Source organism: Ranitomeya imitator, chromosome 4, assembly GCF_032444005.1.
Source record: "Ranitomeya imitator isolate aRanImi1 chromosome 4, aRanImi1.pri, whole genome shotgun sequence".
NCBI lineage: Eukaryota > Metazoa > Chordata > Amphibia > Anura > Dendrobatidae > Ranitomeya > Ranitomeya imitator.
This window is the reverse complement of record NC_091285.1, coordinates 512,164,114-512,187,493: the sequence shown is the minus strand read 5'-3', so window position 1 is coordinate 512,187,493 and position 23,380 is coordinate 512,164,114. Positions and strand designations below refer to the sequence as shown.

Genomic DNA, 23,380 nt, shown 5'->3' with positions numbered 1-23,380 from the left:
AATACTCAGAGACCACCCGAGCGTGCTCGGGAAAACCCGAGAAACGAGAATACTCGCTCATCACTAATTATAACTCTTCAGTAAATCATTTTTAATAACATTTAATTGGCAAACATTGTTATTTGTTTTATAATGCATACAATGATCAGATATTTACTGGTGGGACAAAAGTATAAAAATATTAAGGGGCAACAGATATCCCTATATGTTACATTATTTTATTCAACATATAGTAAATGTTTATTTTACCCATTTACATTTTGTTTCTAGAAGCTTTTATAGCATACACTGCTAATTAACATTAGTGATGCATTTTCATCTCATCAAACCTGCTGAAATCCCCCCCACAGTACCTGTAGTTATACCCCCTCATTTCTGATTTCCTTCCTCTGGAGTGAAGTCATTGTTAAGCATTGGAATAACTTTTGATACATCTAATGGGCTTCATTCAGACTCTTAGCTGGAGACCGTTCTCAGATATCCAATGCCAATTTTTTGTTAAAATCACCAGAGATCTAAATTACCCTTTAATTACCATGCAGGTTTATTTTTTGAGCGAAAGGAACATTTTGTTGCAAGATAAGTATAGAGTGAGACTTGGCAATGGCTCCTCAGCTCTGCAGGTATCTGAATGCCAGAAAAGAACACATCAATTAGAAAAATCTAAAATCGTTTGTTGGGAACAAGTGAGGGTGGAGGTCACTTTGTGGTATGTAAACTACATTTGTAAAGTCTAGAAACATTTTACCACGTTAATATATCAAATTACTTCCCACTACGATGTCTTGAAGAAAAGATGGATCTGGTAAGGCATTATGATAGGCATGTCTCATGATGAAATCAGTAAACTGTAATAAAGCTGGCCATGCACATTAAATAGTGCGCTTTCCCAAATCCCCATATTTTATATGGGAATAGGAGAAGAAGCCTCTGCCAGACAGTTGTGGAAGCCGCCAATCTGCAGAAAAATGAAAAGGATTGGGTGTCTGAATACAAACAGAAGAGGTCAGAAGAAATTTGGGGGCACCTATACACATTAGATTGTCCGCCACTCCCAATGATTTCAATCTAAACTGCATGTGGTTCTTTAGCCAGCATTCAGACAGCCATAATATGGACTTTTAGCAAATGTTTTAGATCTTCTGTACTTCTATTGATCTGAATGGATTAACAGAACTATTGTCTTCTGAGAAAACAATAGGACATTAAAATCCTACTTACATTGATGTTTATCAAAGTGCTAAACTGGCAAATCTAAATGAAAAAAACATAAAAAAGGATCAGCACACTTATAATGTTAAATACGCAGGTGAATAAATACCCTCTGGCTAATATACAAACGTATACATATACTGTGCGTCAGCACACGGTGATCATTGAATGTAAATATTACACTATTGCTATAAACATACAAAACGTAAAGTGCTTAGATAACGTTTTTGGTCAAATAGTGTAAACGCCATTCAACTACGTCAAGGTGACCTTTAATCAGCTGTGTGCTAACGCATAGTGTACGTATATGTTTGCATATTGGCCACAGCATATTTGTGCATGTGGTTATTAAATTAATACTATAGGCATGCTTGCCCTTATTTATGTTTTCCTTATGTTGTGCATTGGAGTGAGGTTGCCTCCTGGACTATGCATTCCTATCAACCCATCATTCCCAGAAAGGTTTAAGTTAAGACCTAAATGCCCCCATATATTGTACATTAGATGACTTTCATCAAAACAATGTTTGGGTAGATCATTTTGCTTGCAGCCATCTCGGCTGTTTCTTCCATCTCAGCCAAGCACTCCTGAGTTCCCTAGGTGAAAATAAAAAATATAAACAATCTGGCACTCTGTGATATGCAAAAAATTTTTATTCAGGTCAAGCAATCCCAAATTCATGTATGTAATGTTTCGGTCTTACAATTAGACTGGGATAGAAACAAAGAAATAGAGAAACCCCCCTACTCTGGAACTCTCTACCACAACACATCAGACTCTCATCGAAACCTTCAAAAAGAACCTGAAGACCCACCTCTTCCGACAAGCCTACAACCTGCAGTGACCACCGATCGACCAAACCACTGCACGACCAGCTCTATTCTTACCTACTGTATCCTCACCGATCCCTTGTAGATTGTGAGCCCTCACTGGCAGGGTCCTCTCTCCTCCTATACCAGTTATGACTTGTATTAAGATTATTGTACTTGTTTTTATTATGTATACCCCTCCTCACGTGTAAAGCGCCATGGAATAAATGGCGCTATAACAATAAATAATAATAATAAACAAATCTAAATGTAAATTGATATACATATACCAAAACCTATTAAAGACGCATAGATATTGGCTAAACAAAAATGCACATAGATGTTCAATAAGAACAAAAATTCACAAAAGTAGCCATCCATTATTATTTATCCATCAATGATATAAATTATATCTTGTTTATCACAGTGATTATAAAATCTATTTGGGAACCTGTGCAAAACTTTGGAGGTATGGAGATATAAGGACTAATATAAAGTCATGATCAGAAAAATACATACCATAGAGAAAAATAGAAAATTTACAAATCCTAAATGAAAAAAATAAAAGTAAAATAAATAAAAATGAAAATAATGAAAAATAGAGCTGTCAAAATGCATTGCAGTCAGTCAATGAAATTGCATAGCAGTCAATAAAAGCTTAGTTAAAAAAAAAAAAATCACCAGTAACGGCATAGAGCAACAAGTCAAAAAAGTAATGGTAAGCTTACCGGATTGCAATGAATTACAGGAGGCCTTAAAGAAGTAAGGTAATGGGAAATAATCCGAGGAAAGCGTTGAAAGTCATGGGTGGATCTCTTCCAGCCGCCTATTTTCAGGAAAATAAAGTGATCAGCAGACCGAAATCGGACATGCCTGATCGACATCTCCTTTGACAAACTATTGGTGGGTGCCTCCATGCGCATTAGTTGTCCAAACCCATCCATATTGGTGGATAATTCTGGCATTAGACTAATGTGTATAGGGGGCTTAAGTCTGGTTCCTGTCTCTTCCCCAGTTCATATGAGGTCTTCTTGGCGCAGGGAGAGGAGAGTCTAAGGGCTATCCTGATAAAAGTACACTTTGATGTGGTTGGATCGTTTTTACACATAAAAAGTACTTTGTTTATACTTGTATAGCAATAGTGGAATTAATGTATGCATTAATCACATTGTGCTGATGCTTAGTGTATGTATACATGTTGGCAAACCTAAATGATTTATGACCAGACAGCAACTTAACCCACAACAGAAGTTGCATGTCCAAAGATCACTATGTGCAGCTGCCAGATCACAACACGGTCCAGAGGAACGGGATCACATTGTGACCTATAGGGTGCAAGTAGCAAATAATCCAACTTTTGCTCTACTTTTTGTAACTTGCTTCTCATGGAATCCTAGAGGGGGCAATGCGACTGTATTCAACTGTATTAACCTACAATGTAGCAGCTGCACAAAGCGATCTTTATCACTGACAAATTTGCCATCTATCCCCAGTGTCCTACGAGCTGTGGTCTAAGCACTTCTGATGACTTTAGAGCCGGACTAGGAGATTGGCATTAGACAATGCCTCTAATCTCAAGCTCTTAGATTTGTATTCATTTAGGAATCTCTCTGTCAGATGGCATCACAATCTGCAAAAAGTAGGAGATCAGAAGGAAAGCAAATACAGATTTCTTTGAGGTTGCTATAGCAGTCTGATACCATAAAGATTTCATTTAGATGTGTTCTAGAATTCACTATCCGATTCCTGGAGTAAGTCAGGAATTAAAAAGATTGGTAATATATATGATGGAATTAAATTCCTCACTTTTAGAGAGTTAAAAATAAAATTTAATCTTCCCTCTTCTGAATTAATCCCTTATATAATTTTAAAAGGTGTTCAGAAACTACTAGGTAGCAAACCTCTTAACCTAGATATTTCCGTTTTACTACTGTGCAATATTAAAAATAAAAATATATGGAGCCTAAACAACATCTATAGAATTTTCAATAAAGATGGTGTTGGTTTCAAAAATGTTTACTTGAAGAGGTGGGAATCTGACCTCAATAAATCCTTTCAGGCGGAGAGCTGGGACAATGCTATTAAGACCACTTACAAATCCACCATTTTGTTAGCTTTACATGAGTCCTACTTTAAGGTAATTACTAGGTGGTATTATACCCCAATTAGATTAGCACACATAATTCCGGATTATTCACCAACTTGCTGGAGGAAATGTGGCCACCAAGGTAATTTATATCATCTTTTATGGAGTTGCCCGAAGGTAAAACTTCTATGGTCAAAAGTTTCTAATTATATTAATTCACTCACTAATTTTGTGCTTACACCACAAAGAGCTCTCTTTTCCCTGGACATGGAAATAGTTGACCCTCAGGTTAAATTCATTATCATTCATATATCTCTTGTTGTCAAATATATCTTAGCGCTTTGGTGGAATAAGCCAGATCTCCCTAAATTTGAAGATATTATAGATCAAATTCACCAACACAATTTTTTGGAGTGGAGATTCGCTGTAAATAATAGTGGTATTAAAAATTTCTTGAAAAAATTGAAGATTTGGATTGATAAATTCTATAGTCCTTAACCTCCTAATAGATTTTCAAATAAAAGAAATAATTGTAATTTACTTGTCCTTCCAAAATATCACACTCATTTAAAAATGTATTTATGCGTTTTGTTACTGTTGAACTATTGTATTACATTTGGTTCTCTAGTTTTGTTTTCTTTATTGTATCCCTTTCCATTCCCTCTCCATATTCTTCACTGTTATATTTTCCCTCCCTCATTCCCAATTCCTGGTTTTTATTCAAAAAAATTAATAGAAATATATAAATAGATGTGTTCTAGAATCTTTACAATAGTTCCTGCCATAGAACAACAGACTATACTAATTATGTCTCCTAGAGAAGAATTTGTGAGTAATCCTTACAGCGCAGTCCAGTTTCATCTGCTATGTTCTTTAATAACTAAACCTAGGGTGGGATTGATTTAGTGAGCCAAAGACTTGTTAAAAGAAAATAATGGTTTTAGTACCGTTGATTTTTCTCAGTTTGAGAAACAAAATAATAATCTTGTAGTAATCTTGGCTTGTTAAAGGGAACCTGTCAGCAGGATTTTGTTGAGTAACCTACAGACACTGTCAGCTTGGCGCCGTTATACTGTTGACAGGTTCCCTATAAATATTCTCTTCTGTAAAGGCGATTGTACTTGCATGGAAAACTTTTAGGTAAGGCCGTTTCACATATTTAACATGTCCGTTGTCACACGTACCAAAGACATGTATACATACACAACCATTATAATCTATAGGGCTGAGCACTTGTCTATGTAACCCACTCACAGACATGTCTTTTTTTTTTCCTTCCACCAGCACGGATGACAACACGTGCCTCACACAAGCACACAGATGACATACAAACACTTTCCATGGTGACAGACATGTACTGAAATAGAATGTAGAATAGAAATTAAGGATTTTTGTGTGTTAAAATTGTGCAAAGATAGATAGATAGCCACTTCAACACCATCGGAGCTACTGCAACCCCCAACTTACTGTCTCCTTCCCCACAATCCTGTAGAATGTAAGCCTGCAAGGCCAGGGTCGTCACCCCTCTGTACCAGTCTGTCACTGTTAGTTCGCTTACTGTAAGTGATATCTGTAATTTGTACGTAACCCCTTCTCATGTACAGCACCATGGAATCAATGGTGCTATATGAATAATAATGAAAAAAAATAGATATGGGATAGATAGCAGTCAGACGGTTTTTGTAGTTGATGATGAGGTTTGCGCACGTCAGGAGGAATTTTGGTCCACTCCTCTGCAGATTATGTCTACATCATTAAGATTTTGAGGCTTTCACTTGCCAACTCGGAACTTCAACTCCTTCCACAAGCTATCAATGGGGTTAAGGTCTGGAAACTGGCTAGGCCACTCCATTACCTTAAATGTGCTTCTTTTGGAGCTGCTGCTTTTGGAGCCACTCCTTTGCTGCCTTGGCTGTATGTTTTAGGTCATTGTCTTGCTGGAAGACCCAGCCATGACCCATTTTTATTGTCCTGGCAGAGGGAAGGAGGTTGTCACTCAGGATTTTACGGTACATGGCTCTATCCATTCTCCCATTGATGCGGTGAAGTAGTCCTATGCCCTTAGCAAAGAAACACCCCCAAAGCATGTTTCCACCTCCATGCTTGACACTGGGGATGGTGTTCTTTAGGTCATAGGCAGCATTTCTCTTCCTCCAAACATGGCGAGTTGAGTTAATGCCAAAGAGCTCAATTTTTGTCTCATCTGATCACAGCACCTCCTACCAATCACTCACAGAATCATCCAGATGTTCACTGGCAAACTTCAGATGGGCCTGCACGTGTCTTCTTGAGCAGGGGGACTCTGTGGGCACCGCAGGATTTTAAACCTTTACGGTGTAATGTGTTACCAATGGATTTCTTGGCGACACTGGTCCCAGCTGCCTTGAGATCATTAACAAGTTCCCCCATGTAGTTTTAGGCTGATCTCTCACCTTGCTCATGATCAAGAAAACTCATGAGACGAGATTTTGCATGTTGCCCCATATCAATGTAGACTGACGGTCATTTTGTATTTCTTCCATTTTCTTACTATTGCACCAACAGTTGTCTCCTCGCCCAGCATCTTACTTATGGTTTTGTAGCCCATTGCAACTTTGAACAGGTCTATGATCTTGTTACTGACAGCCTTATAAAACTCTTTGGTCTTGCCCATATTGTAGAGGTTAGGGTCTGACTGATAAATTGAGTCTGTGGGCAGGATTCTTTTATAAAAGGTGACTATATATGACAGCTGTTTTTATTGCAGGTAATGAGTTGATTAGAAGCGCCTATCTGGTCTGTAGAAGCCAAAACTCACTGGTTGGTAGGGGATCAAATACTTGTTTCTCACTGCAAAAAGAAAAAATTCATACAATGATTTTCTGGGTTTTATTCTTGATATTCTATATCTCAATGTTAAAATTAGCCTACCCTTAAAATTATAGACTGTTCATGTCTGTCAGTGGGCAAACTTACAAAATTAGCAAGGGATCAAATACTTATTTCCCCTACTGTAGATAGATATGGCATAGATGGATACAGTTGTGCTCAAAAGTTTACATACATTGGCAGAACTTTTCCTTTCCTGGCCTTTTTTCAGAGAATATGAATGATAACACCAAAACTTTTTCTCCACTCATTGTTAGTGGTTGGGTAAAGCCATTTCTTGTCAAACTACGCTACTCTGTTTTCTCTTTTTAAATCAAAATCAACCCAAAACATCCAAATTACCCTGATCAAAAGTTCACATACCCCATTTCTTAATACGGTGTATTGCCCTCTCTAACATCAATGACAGCTTAAAATCTTTTGTGGTAGTTGTGGAAGAGGTTTTTCTTTTATTTTCTCTGATGGTAAAGATGCCCACTCTTCTTGGCAAAAAGCCTCCAGTTCCTGTAAATTCCTGGGTTGTCTAGCATGAACTGCACGCTTGAGATCTTCCCAGAGTGGCTCAATGATATTGAGGTCAGGACACAGATCGCCACTCCAGAACCTTCACTTTGCTCTGCTGTAGCCAATGACAGGTCAACTCGGCCTTGTGTTTTGCATAGTTGTCATGTTGGAACGTCCAATGCGCAGCTTCCGGGCTGATGATTACAAATTTGCCTCCAGTATTTGCTGATAATGTGCTGCATTCATCTTTCCTTCAACTTTGACCAAGTTTCCTGTGCGTTTGTAGCTCACACATCCCCAAAAGATCAGCCATCCACCTCCGTGCTTTACAGTAGGAATGATGTTCCTTTCATCATAAGCCTTGCTGACCTCTCTCCAACTGTAACGTTTACAGTTGTGGGCAAAAAAGATCAATTTTGGTCACATCAGTCCAAATTACCTTGTTCCAGAAGTTTTGAGGCGCGTCTCTGTGCTGTTTTGTGTATTGTAGGCAAGATACTTTGCGACATTTGCACAGTAATGGCTTTCTTCTGTCGACTCAACCATGCAGCCCATTTTTCTTCAAGTGCCTCTTTATTGTGCATCTTGAAACAGCCACACCACTAGCTTTCAGAGAGTCCTGATAATAGAAGAGGAAGATGGGAGACACCAGACCCAACAATGCAGACGAGCTGAAGGCTGCTATCAAAGCAATCTGGGCTTCCATAACACCTCAGCAGCGCCACAGGCTGATCGCCTCCATGCCACACCGCATTGATGCAGCAATTGATGCAAAAGAAGCCCTAACCAAGTATCGCACGCATTTACTGTACATATATTTCAGTAGGCCAACATTTCAGATTTTAAAATAATTTTCTTCAAGCTGGTGTTATAAAGTATTCTAATTTACTGATATGACTTTTGGGTTTTCATTGGCTGTAACCCAAATCATCAACATTAACAGAAATAAACACTTGAAATAGACTATACGAGTTTCACTTTTTGTATTGAAGAACTAAAATCAATTAACTTTTTGATGATATTCTACATTTTGTGAGATGCACCTGTACATCAGATGAGTGCTACCCAATTTTTTTTATTGGTTAGGACTTGGTCCAATGTTATTCAATAGGGCAGTGCTGATGGACATTTCTTTCACTGACAGATTTCACTTTGAAATTGAATGCCACTCACTCATTCAAGTCTTTGGGTATGTGGTAACAGCAGACTGCATTTAGATTAATCCAATTTCCACAGACTTGCAGAATGAAGAATGGAGGAATTTTGTTTTCCATCTTCTCCTCACAGCATACTCCGTTCTCTCATCTGGGATATTCAGATCACATTATGCCGACACTCTGATCAGAATTTGATCAGAGTGCCATATGCATAATTCATCTAACCATAGCCTAAAGCTGAGAGTCTGCACTTTATCCCTTTTTCAAGTGAAACTAATAAAGATCATGGGTTGTCATGTCATGAGGGTCTACAGAAAACCTGTCATTATGATGCTCCTGTGAACGCTGGCTTGTGACCAGCGTTCATAGGAGATCATGATTTCTGTTACACATAGGGCTGAAGCACTGCCATGTATAGCATAGGCAATAGGATGATCACAGCTTCAAGTCTCCTAAGAGGAATATTGAAGCCAGTGAAGTTGTAAAAAAAAGAAAAAAAAATTAAATAAAGTTTTAAAAAATAACAATTTAAAATCACTCCCCTTTTGACCCATTGAAAATAAATTTAAAAAAAATACACATATTTGGTATCAGTATCACTGCATTCAGAAATGTCCGATCTATTAAAACAATTTATATTTTAATGCATCTGACATTTCTGAATGCAGGGATTTTAATTAAAATTTAATTAATCAGATCGGTAAACTGTGCAGTGAAAAAAAATGCCAGACGCCAGAGTTACATTTTTTTTTTTTTTTTTGACAGCTGCAACGTTGCAATAACAAGTGATCAAAACATTTTATCTATCCCAAAATGGTATAAATAAAAACATCAGCTCAGGGAACAAAAAATAATCCCTCACCCAGCACCAGATCATGAAAAATTGAGATGCTACGGGTCTCGAAAAATAGCAACTTAAAGAAAAAAATTTTTTCACCACTTAATGCCATAATAAAAAACATCACAAAAAAAACAAAAACCTATACATGTTTGGTATCTGTGTACTAGTAGTGATCTGGGGAATCAATGCCAAGTCAGGTTTTACCATATAGTAAACAGAATAAATAAAAAATAATAGTGAAATTTCACTTTTTTGTTTAATTTAAGGTTGTGAAGGGATTTAGCCCATATTTATTATATAACTATCTTGAATAGGTTTTGGTTAACAGCTAAAATTCCAAAACGTGTGCCACTATCCAAATATTTCTAGACACAACTATATACTTTTCTGTCTGGTGCAATCCCCATTAGGAAATGTGCTCCACTCTTGTTAATGCCATCCAGTGCACATCTTGCCACATGTATGCAGTTCTTGAGCAGCCGATCGAGGGTGCATACTGCTGTGCGAGATGTGAGCGCGTTGTGCATTTGGAAACCCAGATTCTGAATCTAAATGTGCAGCTGGCAACACAGATCCATAGACAATATGGAGAGGAGGCTTCTGCTCACTGAGCAGACGCTCAATGGGATAGATGAGGGGGGGGATGCTAGGATGGAGCTGCAGGACGATGAAGTAGCAAGCTGGGTGACAGTTAGAAAGTAGGGTAGAGGGAAGAGTGCCAGGGAGGCTAGTCCTGATCTGGCACACCCCAATAAGTTGGCAGATGAGGGGGGTGCCAGTACAGGGGTAGCACTGCTGCAGCCAGGCATGTCCTCTGAAAGCCGGAGGAGTGACTGCTCCAGTAAGGAGGGAAATAGGAGAGCAGGGCAGGCCAGACAGGTGCTGGTAGTGGGGGACTCAATTATTAGGGGAACAGATAGGGCAATCTGTCACAAAGACAGGGATCGTCGGTGTGCTGCCTACCTGGCGCTCGAGTCCGACACATCGCTGATCGGGTGGACAGATTACTGGGAGGGGCTGGTGAGGAACCAGCGGTTATGGTGCACATTGGCACAAATGACAAAATTAGAGGTAGGTGGAAGGTCCTTAAATAGGATTTCAGGGAATTAGGCTGCAAGCTGAAAGCAAGGACCGCCAATGTGGTATTTTCCGAAATACTGCCTGTACCATGTGCCATGCCAGAGAGGCAACGGGAGATTAGGGAGGTTAATAAGTGGCTCAAGAATTGGTGTAGGAAGGAGGGGTTTGGGTTCCTGCAGAACTGGGCCGACTTCTCAGTTGGCTACAGGTTCTACGCTAGGGACGGGCTGCACCTCAATGGGGAAGGCGCAGCTGTGCTGGGGGAGAAAATGGCTAGAAGGTTGGGGGAGTGTTTAAACTAGGGAATGGGGGGAAGGTATTCATTTTATAGGAGGGGAAGATAGTGCAGATAGAGACCTGGGAACAAATAAGGAAGATGGGGGTGGTGGTGGCATGGGGGTGGGGTTAGAACAGTTAATTTAAGAAAGAATAGGAGGTACAGAGAGGAACATCAAGTGCATGTATACTAATGCCAGAAGCCTCGCCAACAAAATGGACGAATTAGAACTAATGTTGTTGGAGCATAATTATGACATGGTGGGGATATCTGAAACGTGGCTGGATGAGAGCCATGACAGGGCTGTTAACTTGCAGGGCTATAGCTTGTTCAGAAATGACCGTACAGATAAGCGAGGGGGTGGGGTGTGTCTATATGTAAAATCGTCCTTAAAACCCATCCTGCGTGATAATATAGGTGAATTTAATGAAAATGTAGAATCCCTGTGGGTGGAGATAAGGGGAGGGGGAAAAAATAATACATTACTGATAGGGGTTTGTTATAAATCTCCAAAAATAATAGAAGCAATGGAGAATATCCTCGTAAAGCAAATAGATGAAGCTGCGACTCAAGGAGAAGTAATTATTATGGGGGACTTCAACTACCCTGAACTAGATTGGGGAACAGAAACCTGCAGTTCCAGCAAAGGTAATCGGTTTTTGACAACTATGAGAGACAAGTACCTTTCACAACTGGTTCAGGACCCAACAAGAAGGGGGGCACTGCTAGACCTAATATTAACCAACAGGCCAGACCGCATAGCAAATGTAAGGGTTGGGGGTCACTTGGGGAATAGCAATCATAAAATAATAAGTTTTCATGTGTCCTTTAATAAGATGTGTAGTAGAGGGGTTACAAGGACACTAAACTTCAGGAGGGCAAATTTCCAACGGATGAGAGGATCTTGGTGCAATTAACTGGGACGATATCCTGAGACACAAAAATACACAAAGAAAATGGGAGACATTTATTAGCATCCTGGATAGGACCTGTGCACAGTATATACCGTATGGGAATAAACATACTAGAAATAGGAGGAAACCAATATGGCTAAATAGAGCTGTAAGGGGTGCAATAAGTGACAAATCGAAAGCATTTAGAGAATTAAAGGAAGTAGGTAGTGAGGAGGCATTAAATAAATACAAAAAATTAAATAAATTCTGTAAAAAGCAAATCAAGGCAGCAAAGATTGAGACAGAGAAACTCATTGCCAGAGAGTAAAAATAATCCCAAAATATTCTTTAACTACATAAATAGTAAGAAACAAAAAAATGATATAGAGTTGGCCCCCTTAAAAATAGTCTGGGTGAAATGGTGGATGAGGATGAGGAAAAAGCTAACATGCTAAATGACTTTTTCATCAGCATTTACAAAAGAAAATCCCATGGCAGACAAAATGACTAGTGATAAAAATTCCCAATTAAACGTCACCTGCTTAACTCAGCAGGAAGTGCGGCGGCGTCTAAAAATCACTAAAATTGACAAATTTCCGGGCCCGGATGGGATACACCCTCGAGTACTGCAGGAATTAAGTACAGTCATCGATAGACCATTATTTTTCATCTTTAAAGACTCCATAATAACAGAGTCTGTACCACAGGACTGGCGTATAGCAAATGTGGTGCCAATATTCAAAAAGGGGACAAAAACTGAACTCGGAAATTATAGGCCAGTAAGCTTAACCTCTACTGTGGGTAAAATCCTGGAGGGCATTCTAAGGGATGCTATACTGGAGTATCTGAAGAGAAATAACCTCATGACCCAGTATCAGCACTGGTTTACTAGGGAACATTCCTGTCAGACTAATCTGATCAGTTTCTATGAAAAGGTAAGTTCCGGACTGGACCAAGGGAACCCAGTGGATGTAGTGTATATGGACTTTTCAAAAGCTTTTGATACGGTGCCACACAAAAGGTTGATACATAAAATGAGAATAATGGGGATAGGGGAAAATATGTGTAAGTAGGTTGAGAGCTGGCTCAGGGATAGGAAACAAAGGTTGGTTATTAATGGAGCACACTCGGACTGGGTAGCGGTTAGCAGTGGGGTACCACAGGGGTCAGTATTGGGCCCTCTTCTTTTTAACATTTATTAATGACCTTGTAGGGGGCATTCAGAGTAGAATTTCAATATTTGCAGATGACACTAAACTCTGCAGGGTAATCAATACAGAGGAGGACAATTTTATATTACAGGATGATTTATGTAAACTAGAAGCTTGGGCTGATAAATGGCAAATGAGCTTTAATGGGGATAAATGTAAGGTCATGCACTTGGGTAGAAGTAATAAGATGTATAACTATGTGCTTACTTCTAAAACTCTGGGCAAAACCGTCAATGAAAAAGACCTGGGAGTATGGGTGGATGACAAACTCATTAATGCATTAAAAGAGGCATAGATGCTCATGAGGAGAACATAATTTTACCTCTATACAAGTCACTAGTTCGACCACACTTAGAATACGGTGTACAGTTCTTGTCTCCGGTGTATAAGAAAGACATAGCTGAACTGGAGCGGGTGCAGAGAAAAGCAACCAAGGTTATTAGAGGACTGGGGGTCTGCAATACCAAGATAGGTTATTACACTTGGGGCTATTTAGTTTGGAAAAACGAAGACTAAGGGGTGATCTTATTTTAATGTATAAATATATGAGGGGACAGTACAAAGACCTTTCTGATGATCTTTTTAATCATAGACCTGAAACAGGGACAAGGGGGCATCCTCTACGTTTGGAGGAAAAAAGGTTTAAGCATAATAACAGACGCGGGTTCTTTACTGTAAGAGCAGTGAGACTATGGAACTCTCTGCTGTATGATGTTGTAATGAGTGATTCATTACTTAAATTTAAGAGGGGACTGGATACATTTCTGGAAAAGTATAATGTTACAGGGTATATACACTAGATTCCTTGATAGGGCGTTGATCCAGGGAACTAGTCTGATTGCCGTATGTGGAGTCGGGAAGGAATTTTTTTCCCCAATGTGGAGCTTACTCTTTGCCACATGGGTTTTTTTTTTTGCCTTCCTCTGGATCAACATGTTAGGGCATGTTAGGTTAGGCTATGGGTTGATCTAGATGGACTTATAGTCTTCCTTCAACCTTAATAACTATGTAACTATATATACCATTCAAATCACATTGTAAGACATTTGTATCAAGCAGCTCTTTAATGCACTGTACATTTATAATTATGAAGAGTTAAATTAGGGTTCTAAATTAGAAAAACAATTTCCAGTGCCTTTTATAGAGAGCCCTGAAATTGATAAGGAAGACTCTGGAGCTTGGCGACATGCGTTCAGCCAGAAATGACAGCCATACCAGTAGTAAATGCTGCCTTTGGCCCATTTATAGCAGAACAATACTGTTGGATGGGCACAGAAGTTATGATGCTCCCATAATGTTATTTCTCATCTGCTACAGAGAGCCATTGCTATTGTCTGGTTGATGAGTTTTATGTAAAATCGTAAGATTAGTGTAAAAGGTTAGGCCAGTCTTCAGAAATTCGCGAAATGTGTATCCCCTTAACTGTCCCATTCACCACTAACACAGTCACTTTGCTCTTCGTCATCCGAGTCAGCAGATACTTTCTTCATCCGTTGCATGGCGGCTTTTATACTCCGCTCAAGTTCATTTTCTGGCTCTTCTTTACTCACAGGATCTTTTTGCACTTTCTTCAGTTTCACTCCTTGTCTTATGGCTGCTAAAATATTGTCATTTACACTGGTTATTGCAGGTTGCGGTTGTTCCACCATACGAAGGAGATTTTCACTTCGTTTCAATGACGCCAACACTTCTGCCATGGAACCTAAAAATAGGATATAGAAAGGAATGAATATGTTCTGAGTGGTAATAATGGAAAATTGTCTTATTACTACATCACTTACTACATGTCTATATTTTTCACCTACTGTAAATGTGACGGCAATCTGCAGAACACTACTACAGGTTTCATCAAAATACAAAAGGTACATATTAAATCACTGTATAAAAAAGGGGTTGTTCTTCAGTGAATGAATGTTTCCAACTGCAGGTTATAACAAAAAAAATAAGAAAAAACCATACCGCATTGTACTCTACTTCCTACAGCTCTTGGTGTCTGGCGTTGGCTGTGGCACTGATGTCACATCGACAGCCAATCAGTGCACTCATTGGAATTAGTGACGACGCTGGTGACAAAAATGACAGCGCGGTGACAAAATACAGGGAGCTGCGGCGGAGATTCTCAGGTGCACCCAGGGAAGGAGAGGACAGCGCCTTTTGTTTCTTTATAATAAACTGCAGCCAGGGACATTCATTTAATAAAAAACACCTAATAAGAATGAAAGACCGGATCTCATATATAGAAAAACCATAGGCAAAAAAAAGAGGGCCTTATAAAATATAACTTAATTTAAAAGGACTGTACCAAAAAACCCTCACAATCACTACAAAAATGTATGTATGTATGTATGTATGTATGTATGTATGTATGTATGTATGTATGTATGTATATGTATGTATGTATGTATGTATGTATGTATGTATGTATGTATGTATGTATGTATATATATATATATATATATATATATATATATATATATATATATATATATATATATTATCAATTAGCAACTATCAATTGCCATCCGAGCCTTTTAATATAGCTCTGTTCCTGTATATTGTTGAAAATCCAGCTTGTGAATAAAGTGCAAAATTAGTGAAATAAAAATAATGACCATTAGGGTTGTTTTGGGCACATATATAGATACAATGCTTATAAACAATGAATCCTGAATCAAAACCAGGGAGAGATAGGGGCCTGTATTTTACCCTAATGCACCCTATTAAGTCTCCCTGCCTGACCGTGGAGGTTGGCGCCCCCGCTCAACATCCGCAGCCTTAAAGGCACACTGTCACCTGAATTTGGAGGGAACAATCTTCAGCCATGGAGGCGGGGTTTTTGGGTGTTTGATTCACCCTTTCCTTACCCGCTGGCTGCATGCTGGCTGCAATATTGGATTGAAGTTCATTCTCTGTCCTCCATAGTACACGCCTGCGCAAGGCAAGATTACCATTTTAGCTGCACACACTATTATATCGTTAGTAGGTAGATGAGGATGCCCGGGCTATGTGAGGATGAGTAGAGGTGGTGGCCTAACCCTGATGAAGAAGGACCGCGTCCTTCAAAACACGTTGGTTGGCTCTGACCTCTCCACACACCCGTCGCTTTCAGCCGCATGATGTCATGCCCTCCGGCAACCTCATTCTTGCTTCGGCGGGGCTTCTGGCCAGAGCCCGCCGATAGCTTCTATCCCGGCGCACCCATGCTTTCCAGCCTCCGTGCACCTGTGCCAGCAGCTACTGTCATGGGAGGACGCTCCTCACCCCCTGGCCCCTTGCACATCAGTTACTACAGCACGGAACAAGTGTGGTACGCCTGGACAGTAGAAGTAAGTTTCATCAGCGGTTGCTAGCAATTAGCACACCACAGCCTCATACTGAGGGATATAAAAGTACACTGGTAGTACTCGAATTGTAGTGCAGTAATTCTTTACTTTTATAACACTTACTGTAAGTAATATATGTAATTTTTATGTAACCCCCTTCTCATGTACAGCACCATGGAATCAATGGTGCTATATAAAATAATAATATTCCATTCCTGTTTTTGATAGACATTTTTGCAGTGATTGTGTAGGTTTTTTTGTACAGTCCTTTTAAATTATTAATAAAAGTTAAATTTTATAGGGCACTCTTTTTTGATTATGGTTTTTCTACATTCATTTAATCAATAGGAACAACCAATATAATGAGTAACCAAACAGCCAGTGTTCCCAGTATAGGTGAGAATGCAGAATCACACTTGGACTGCCACGGGACTCTAAGCCCATAATTCTGAAAATATTTCAAGCCATACTGAATAGTTTGCCACAAATAGGTTTTATAATCCGCTCAACTCCTTTAACTCTAGCGCCTGCAGAGTAGGTCACATATTTAGAAGAGGTTCCTGAGCCAAGCAGGGAGGAGCGTCTCAGGCTACGGACCACACATCGGGTAGTCTCAGAAGCGCTGATGCCACTGGAGATGAAAAAAAGGAGAGTCCAATAAAGTAGTACTTCATCAATAAAATAAGCAAAGGGGGGCAAAAGGTATATCCTATACACTTTCCTTAGACAATGGTAAATCTTTCATGTAAATTACTTAAAGGCTATGGACACAACGTAACAAATATTTTTTCATGTTAGTGGTTACCTGGAATCTCAAAAAAAAAAAAAAAAAAAAAAAAAGGATTGAACATAAATGGAGAGTACACAAACAAAGAGAGAACAGCCGGGCGGCACCACCTCCAATAATACTGTGGGAACCGCTCACCTGTGTCCTGAAGGTAAAGCTCAGTCCTGGGTGCGATGCTCCACTGGAAAACAGCCACAAATGAATCGCAAGTATGAAGAAAGGAGCGCACTACCTGGACGTTCGATGCAGGTGAACTTTATTCCAAAAATATAAAAGACATCTTCACGACCGGGGGTGCTGTGAAAGGAGTGCAGCAAAGCTAGACGACAGCCGTTTCGCGCCCGACCGGCGCTTCAACGGGTCAGTGAATAAAGTTCACCTGCATCGAACGTCCAGGTAGTGCGCTCCTTTCTTCATACTTGCGATAAATGGAGAGTACGTTTTCAAACCTTCTGATATGCAGCTAGTATTTTTTAGACTTTTCCTATGTAGACATGTCTTTTGCAGTACTACATGCTGGATGCGCGTTCTACATATACACAGGATGCCGCTGCGCTCGCAGCTTAATTCTTGGACTGATTTCTCCTTCTACAGCCCATGAGGGATTTTTTTTCCTTGTGCTGCCACACAGATGCCCGAAGTTTGTGAGTCTTTCCACATTAGAATGTGTACTGTACAACCTGTGTTACCCTGGCTACTTCCATTTGTCCAATCTGATCTGTTGCGTATAACCTCATTTGTGGCCATTTCCAATACATACAGAGAGCACGGAAGAAGAAAGTCAAGAGCCTTGTGCTCTCAGCGTATAAAGTTCAATATCTTCACTAAAATTAGCAAATGTTACACAAATATCAAGGCAAATAACCGGAAAAAAAAATCCAATGGATTTCTAATTCTGAAGTATGATCGGCTTAAGGGGTTGTATAATCTTTTTAAATGGCTAAATGCTTGTAAAAACTCCTTTTAAAAGCACAATAAAATTATCCATATTTATGGACCTGTATGGTGTGTATTAAAAAAAATATAGTGGAATACTAACCCCTTTACCCCCAAGGGTGGTTTGCACGTTAATGACCAGGCCAATTTTTACAATTCTGACCACTGTCCCTTTATGAGGTTATAACTCTGGAACGCTTCAATGGATCCCCGTGATTCTAACATTGTTTTCTCGTGACATATTATACTTCATGATAATGGTAAAATTTCTTTGATATTACCTGCGTTTATTTGTGAAAAAAAACAAATGGAAATTTGGCGAAAATTTTGCAATTTTCCAACTTCGAATTTTTATGCAATTAAATCACAGAGATATGTCACACAAAATAAGTAACATTTCCCACATGTCTACTTTACATCAGCACAATTTTGGAACCAAAGTTTTTTTTTGTTAGGGAGTTATAAGGGTTAAAAGTTGACCAGCAATTTCTCATTTTTACAACACCATTTTTTTTTTTTTTTTTTTTAGGGACCACATCTCATTTGAAGTCATTTTGAAGGGTCTATAAGATAGAAAACACCCTAGTGTGATACCATTCTAAAAACAGCACCCCTCAAGGTGCTCAAAACCACATTCAAGAAGTTTATTAACCCTTCAGGTGTTTCACAGGAATTTTTGGAATATTTAAATAAAAATGAACATTTAACTTTTTTTTTTTTTTATACAAAAAATTTACTTCAGCGCCAATTTGTTTTATTTTACCAAGGGTAACAGGAGAAAATGGACCCCAAAAGTTGTTGCACAATTTGTCCTGAGTACGCCGATACCCCATATGTGGGGGTAAACCACTGTTTGGGCGCATGGCAGAGCTCGGAAGCGAAGGAGCGCCATTTGACTTTTCAATGCAAAATTGACTGGACTTAAGATGGGATGCCATGTTGCGTTTAGAGAGCCACTGATGTGCCTAAACATTGAATCCCCCACAAGTGACCCCATATTGGAAACTAGACCCCTCAAGGAACTTATCTAGATGTGTTGTGAGAACTTTGAACCCCCAAGTGTTTCACTACAGTTTATAACACATAGCCGTGAAAATAAAAAAAGCTTTTTTTTTCCCCCCCACAAAAATAATTTTTTAGCCCCCAGTTTTGTATTTTCCCAAGAGTAACAGGAGAAATTGGACCCCAAAAGTTGTTGTCCAATGTTTCCCGAGTACGCTGATACCCCATATGTTGGGGTAAACCCCGTTTAGGCGCACGGGAGAGCTCGGAAGGGAAGGAGCACTGTTTTACTTTTTCAACGCAGAATTGGCTGGAATTGAGATCTGACGCCATGCCGCGTTTGGAGAGCCCCTGATGTGCCTAAACAGTGGAAACCCCCCAATTATAACTGAAACCCCAATCCAAACACATCCCTAACCCTAATCCCAACGGTAACCCTAACCACACCCCTAACCTTGACACACCCCTAACCCTAATCCCAACCCTATTCCCAACTGTAAATGTAATCTAAACCCTAAATTTAGCCCCAACCCTAACTTTAGCACTAACCCTAACTGTAGCCTTAACCCTAGCCCCAACCCTAGCAGGAAAATGGAAATACATTTTTTAAATTTTTCCTAACTAAGGGGGTGATGAATGGGGGTTTGATTAACTTTTATAGCGGTTATTTTAGCGGATTTTTATGATTGGCAGCCGTCACACACTGAAAGACGCTTTTTATTGCAAAAAATATTTTTGGCGTTACCACATTTTGAGAGCTATAATTTTTTCCATATTCGAGTCCACAGTCATGTGAGGTTTTTTTTTTTGCGGGACGAGTTGACGTTTTTATTGGTAACATTTTCGGGCACGTGACATTTTTTGATCGCTTTTTATTCCGATTTTTGTGAGGCAGAATGACCAAAAACCAGCTATTCATGAATTTCTTTTGGGGGTGGCGTTTATACCGTTCCGCGTTTGGTAAAATGCGTTTTTGGCAAAAGGTGCACGCAAGTCCTGGACCCAGCCTCTTCCCCCAGGTATATATAAAAAGCTATATCGCTGCATTATTTCTTTATATATGGCCTATATGTCTATTGACCTCTAATAGGTCTATGCACCTGGGCATTTTCAATTGAGTGAGCTGCTATAAACTCCCCCATATATTTATAGTATCCATTTAGCTGTGCTTGCACGTTTGACTTCACGGTCACTTGGTTCCTGCCCCTATATAGGGCGTTGCACCTTTTGCACTTTTATAAAAGAGTTGTGTCTTTTTTTATTGTGCACTTTATTTCGGCATACACTTTTTTTTAGATAAAGCTATTTTGCTGTTGTCATTTAATCACATATATAGAGCTTTATACCATTTTTTGCTTTGTTCACTTTTTTATATATTTTACTCTTGGTTTTATATAAAAGATATACCGTATATACTCGAGTATAAGCTGACCCGAGTATAAGCCGACCCCCCTAATTTTGCCACAAAAAACTGGGAAAACTTATTGACTCGAGTATAAGCCTAGGGTGGAAATGCAGCATTTACCGGTGAATTTCAAAAATAAAAATAGATCATTATTTCCCCATAGCTGTGCCATATAGTGCTCTACACCGTTCATTATTTCCCCATAGCTGTGCCCCATATAGTGCTCTGCACCGTTCATTGTGCCCCATAGCTGTGCCATATACGGTGCTCTGCACCGTTCATTGTGCCCCATTGCTGTGCCATATACAGTGCTCTGCACCGTTCATTGTGCCCCATTGCTGTGCCATATACGGTGCTCTGCACCGTTCATTGTGCCCCATTGCTGTGCCATATACGGTGCTCTGCACCGTTCATTGTGCCCCATTGCTGTGCCATATACAGTGCTCTGCACCGTTCATTGTGCCCCATTGCTGTGCCATATACAGTGCTCTGCACCGTTCATTGTGCCCCATATCTGTGCCCATATACGGTGCTCTGCACCGTTCATTGTGCCCCATTGCTGTGCCATATACAGTGCTCTGCACCGTTCATTGTGCCCCATTGCTGTGCCATATACGGTGCTTTGCACCGTTCATTGTGCCCCATTGCTGTGCCATATACGGTGCTCTGCACCGTTCATTGTGCCCCATAGAAATCTCTGCCGCCGCTGCTGCAATAAAAAAAACAAACCACATACTCACCTCCCTTGATTGCAGCTCCCGGCGTCTCGTTCCGGCGCCTCCATCTTCCCGGCGTCTCTGCTCTGACTGATCAGGCAGAGGGCGCCGCGCACACTGTATGCGTCATCGCGCCTTCTGCCTGAACAGTCAGAGCGCAGACGCCGGGAAGATGGAGGCGCCGGCCGGGAAGATGGAGCGGCGCCCGGCGGCTGGAACGCGGACAGGTGAATATGCTATACTTACCTAGTCCTGGCGATCCTCGCGCTGTCCCTCTGCCTGGTCTTCGGTGCCGCAGCTCTTCCTGTCAGCGGTCACCGGCACCGCTGATTAGAGGAATGAATAGGCGGCTCCGCCCCTATGGGAGGTGGAGCCGCTTATTCATATCTCTAATGAGCGGTCCCACGTGACCGCTGAAGAGGGGAAGAAGCTGCAGCACAGAAGCCCGTGGAACGGCAGGGACAGCGCGAGGATCGCTGGGACTAGGTAAGTATACCTCAGCGCCCTCACCCCCTCACCCGCCGACCCTGCCACCCACATTGACTCGAGTATAAGCCGAGAGGGGCACTTTCAGCCCAAAAATTTGGGCTGAAAATCTCGGCTTATACTCGAGTATATACGGTATGTATATTATATATTTCTTTATAATTTTTTACTAATTTCTGGCAGAGCGATTAAAGGAAACAACCCTTTCCTCCCTGTTTTTCTGAGTATGGGTACCATATAAACATTGTTCCTGCGATTTTTTGTTTTTATTGCTATAACACATTTTTAAAAAATATATGTATAAATTGCCATTGTATTAAATAAAGGCATATTATCGATTCCTGAGTTTTAAGACTTTCTGGTGATTCTCTATCTTATGGTGGTCAGGTGTTTTGGTCTCTCCATTTCAGTGATCTTTTCACTGATACTTTCACAGTGCACCTTATTCCCGGTATATTCTTTGAATTAATTAATATCTTTAGAGATATAGACTTGAGGTTATAAAAGGTGCTTACTCTGTTCCACTTAACTTTAAAATGGATAAATCAGTTTTATTCTTCTGGTCAGTACGATTACAGCGATACCTCATTTATATCATTTTTTTATGTTTTGGCACTTTTATACGATAAAAACTATTTTATAGAAAAAATAATTATTTTTGCATCGCTTTATTCTGAGGACTATAACTTTTTTATTTTTTTGCTGATCATGCTGTATGGCGGCTCATTTTTTGCGGGACATGATGACGTTTTCAGCGGTACCATGGTTATTTACATCCGTCTTTTTGATCACGTGTTATTCCACTTTTTGTTAGGTCGGGTCGTTACGGACGCGGCGATACTAAATATGTGTACTTTTATTGTTTTTTATTTTTTAGATAAAGAAATGTATTTATAGGAAAAATATATTTTTTTTTAGGAATTTTTTTTTTTTTGCACATGTGTACATTATATATATATATATATATATATATATATATATATATATATATATATATATATATATATATATATATATATATATATATATTTTACACTATAACATTGCCCCAGGGGGGCATCATGTTATAACGCAAGATCGCTGATCTGACACTTTGCTGTGCACTGTGTCAGATCAGCGATCTGATGTGCACTCCTGGAGGCTTCCCGGCGCCTGCTCTGAGCAGGCGCTGTGAAGCCACCTCCCTGCAGGACCCGGATGCCGCAGCCATTTTGGATCCGGGCCTGCTGCAGGGAGGAAGGAGGTAGGAAACCCTCGGAGCAACGCCATCACATCGCGTTGCTCCGGGGGTCTCAGGGAAGCCCGCAAGGAGCCCCCTCCCTGCGCGATGCTTCCCTTTACCGCTGGAACACTGCGATCATGTTTGATCGCAGTGTGCCGGGGGTTAATGTGCCGGTGGCGGTCCGTGACCACTCCTGGCACATAGTGCCGGATGTCAGCTGCGATAGTCAGCCGACACCCAGCCGCGAACAGCCACGCTCCTCCCGTGAGCGCGGCCGATCGCATATGACGTACTATCCCGTCGGTGGTCATACGGGCCCACCCCACCTTGACGGGATAGTACGTCACATGTCAGAAAGGGGCTAAGGGAAATAATATAACAGCAAAAACTGGCCACAGATCATCTTTAAAACAGTCACGACATATGACGTATATTTACATCATATGTCGCGCCCCTTTGTTTGATGTGGGCTCCCACGCTGATTCATAATAGCTGAGGGTCTGCGGTTGACCCCCATGCCTGTCATTAATGTCCTCCTGTGAACACTGGTCCATAGCTGGCGTTC

The 23,380-nt window shown here is 40.3% G+C and overlaps 1 protein-coding gene across 1 annotated transcript in view; it reads right to left on the bottom strand.

The window, feature by feature from the left end:
* Positions 1-13,979: 13,979 nt before the first annotated feature.
* The window catches only part of WHAMM (WASP homolog associated with actin, golgi membranes and microtubules), a 64,823-nt gene continuing 55,422 nt past the window's right edge, over positions 13,980-23,380 (bottom strand). The window contains exon 10 of the mRNA XM_069766084.1: positions 13,980-14,640. Coding sequence (XP_069622185.1) covers positions 14,357-14,640 — 284 coding nt within the window. The 3' untranslated portion in view covers positions 13,980-14,356. The remainder of the gene's footprint in view (positions 14,641-23,380) is intronic.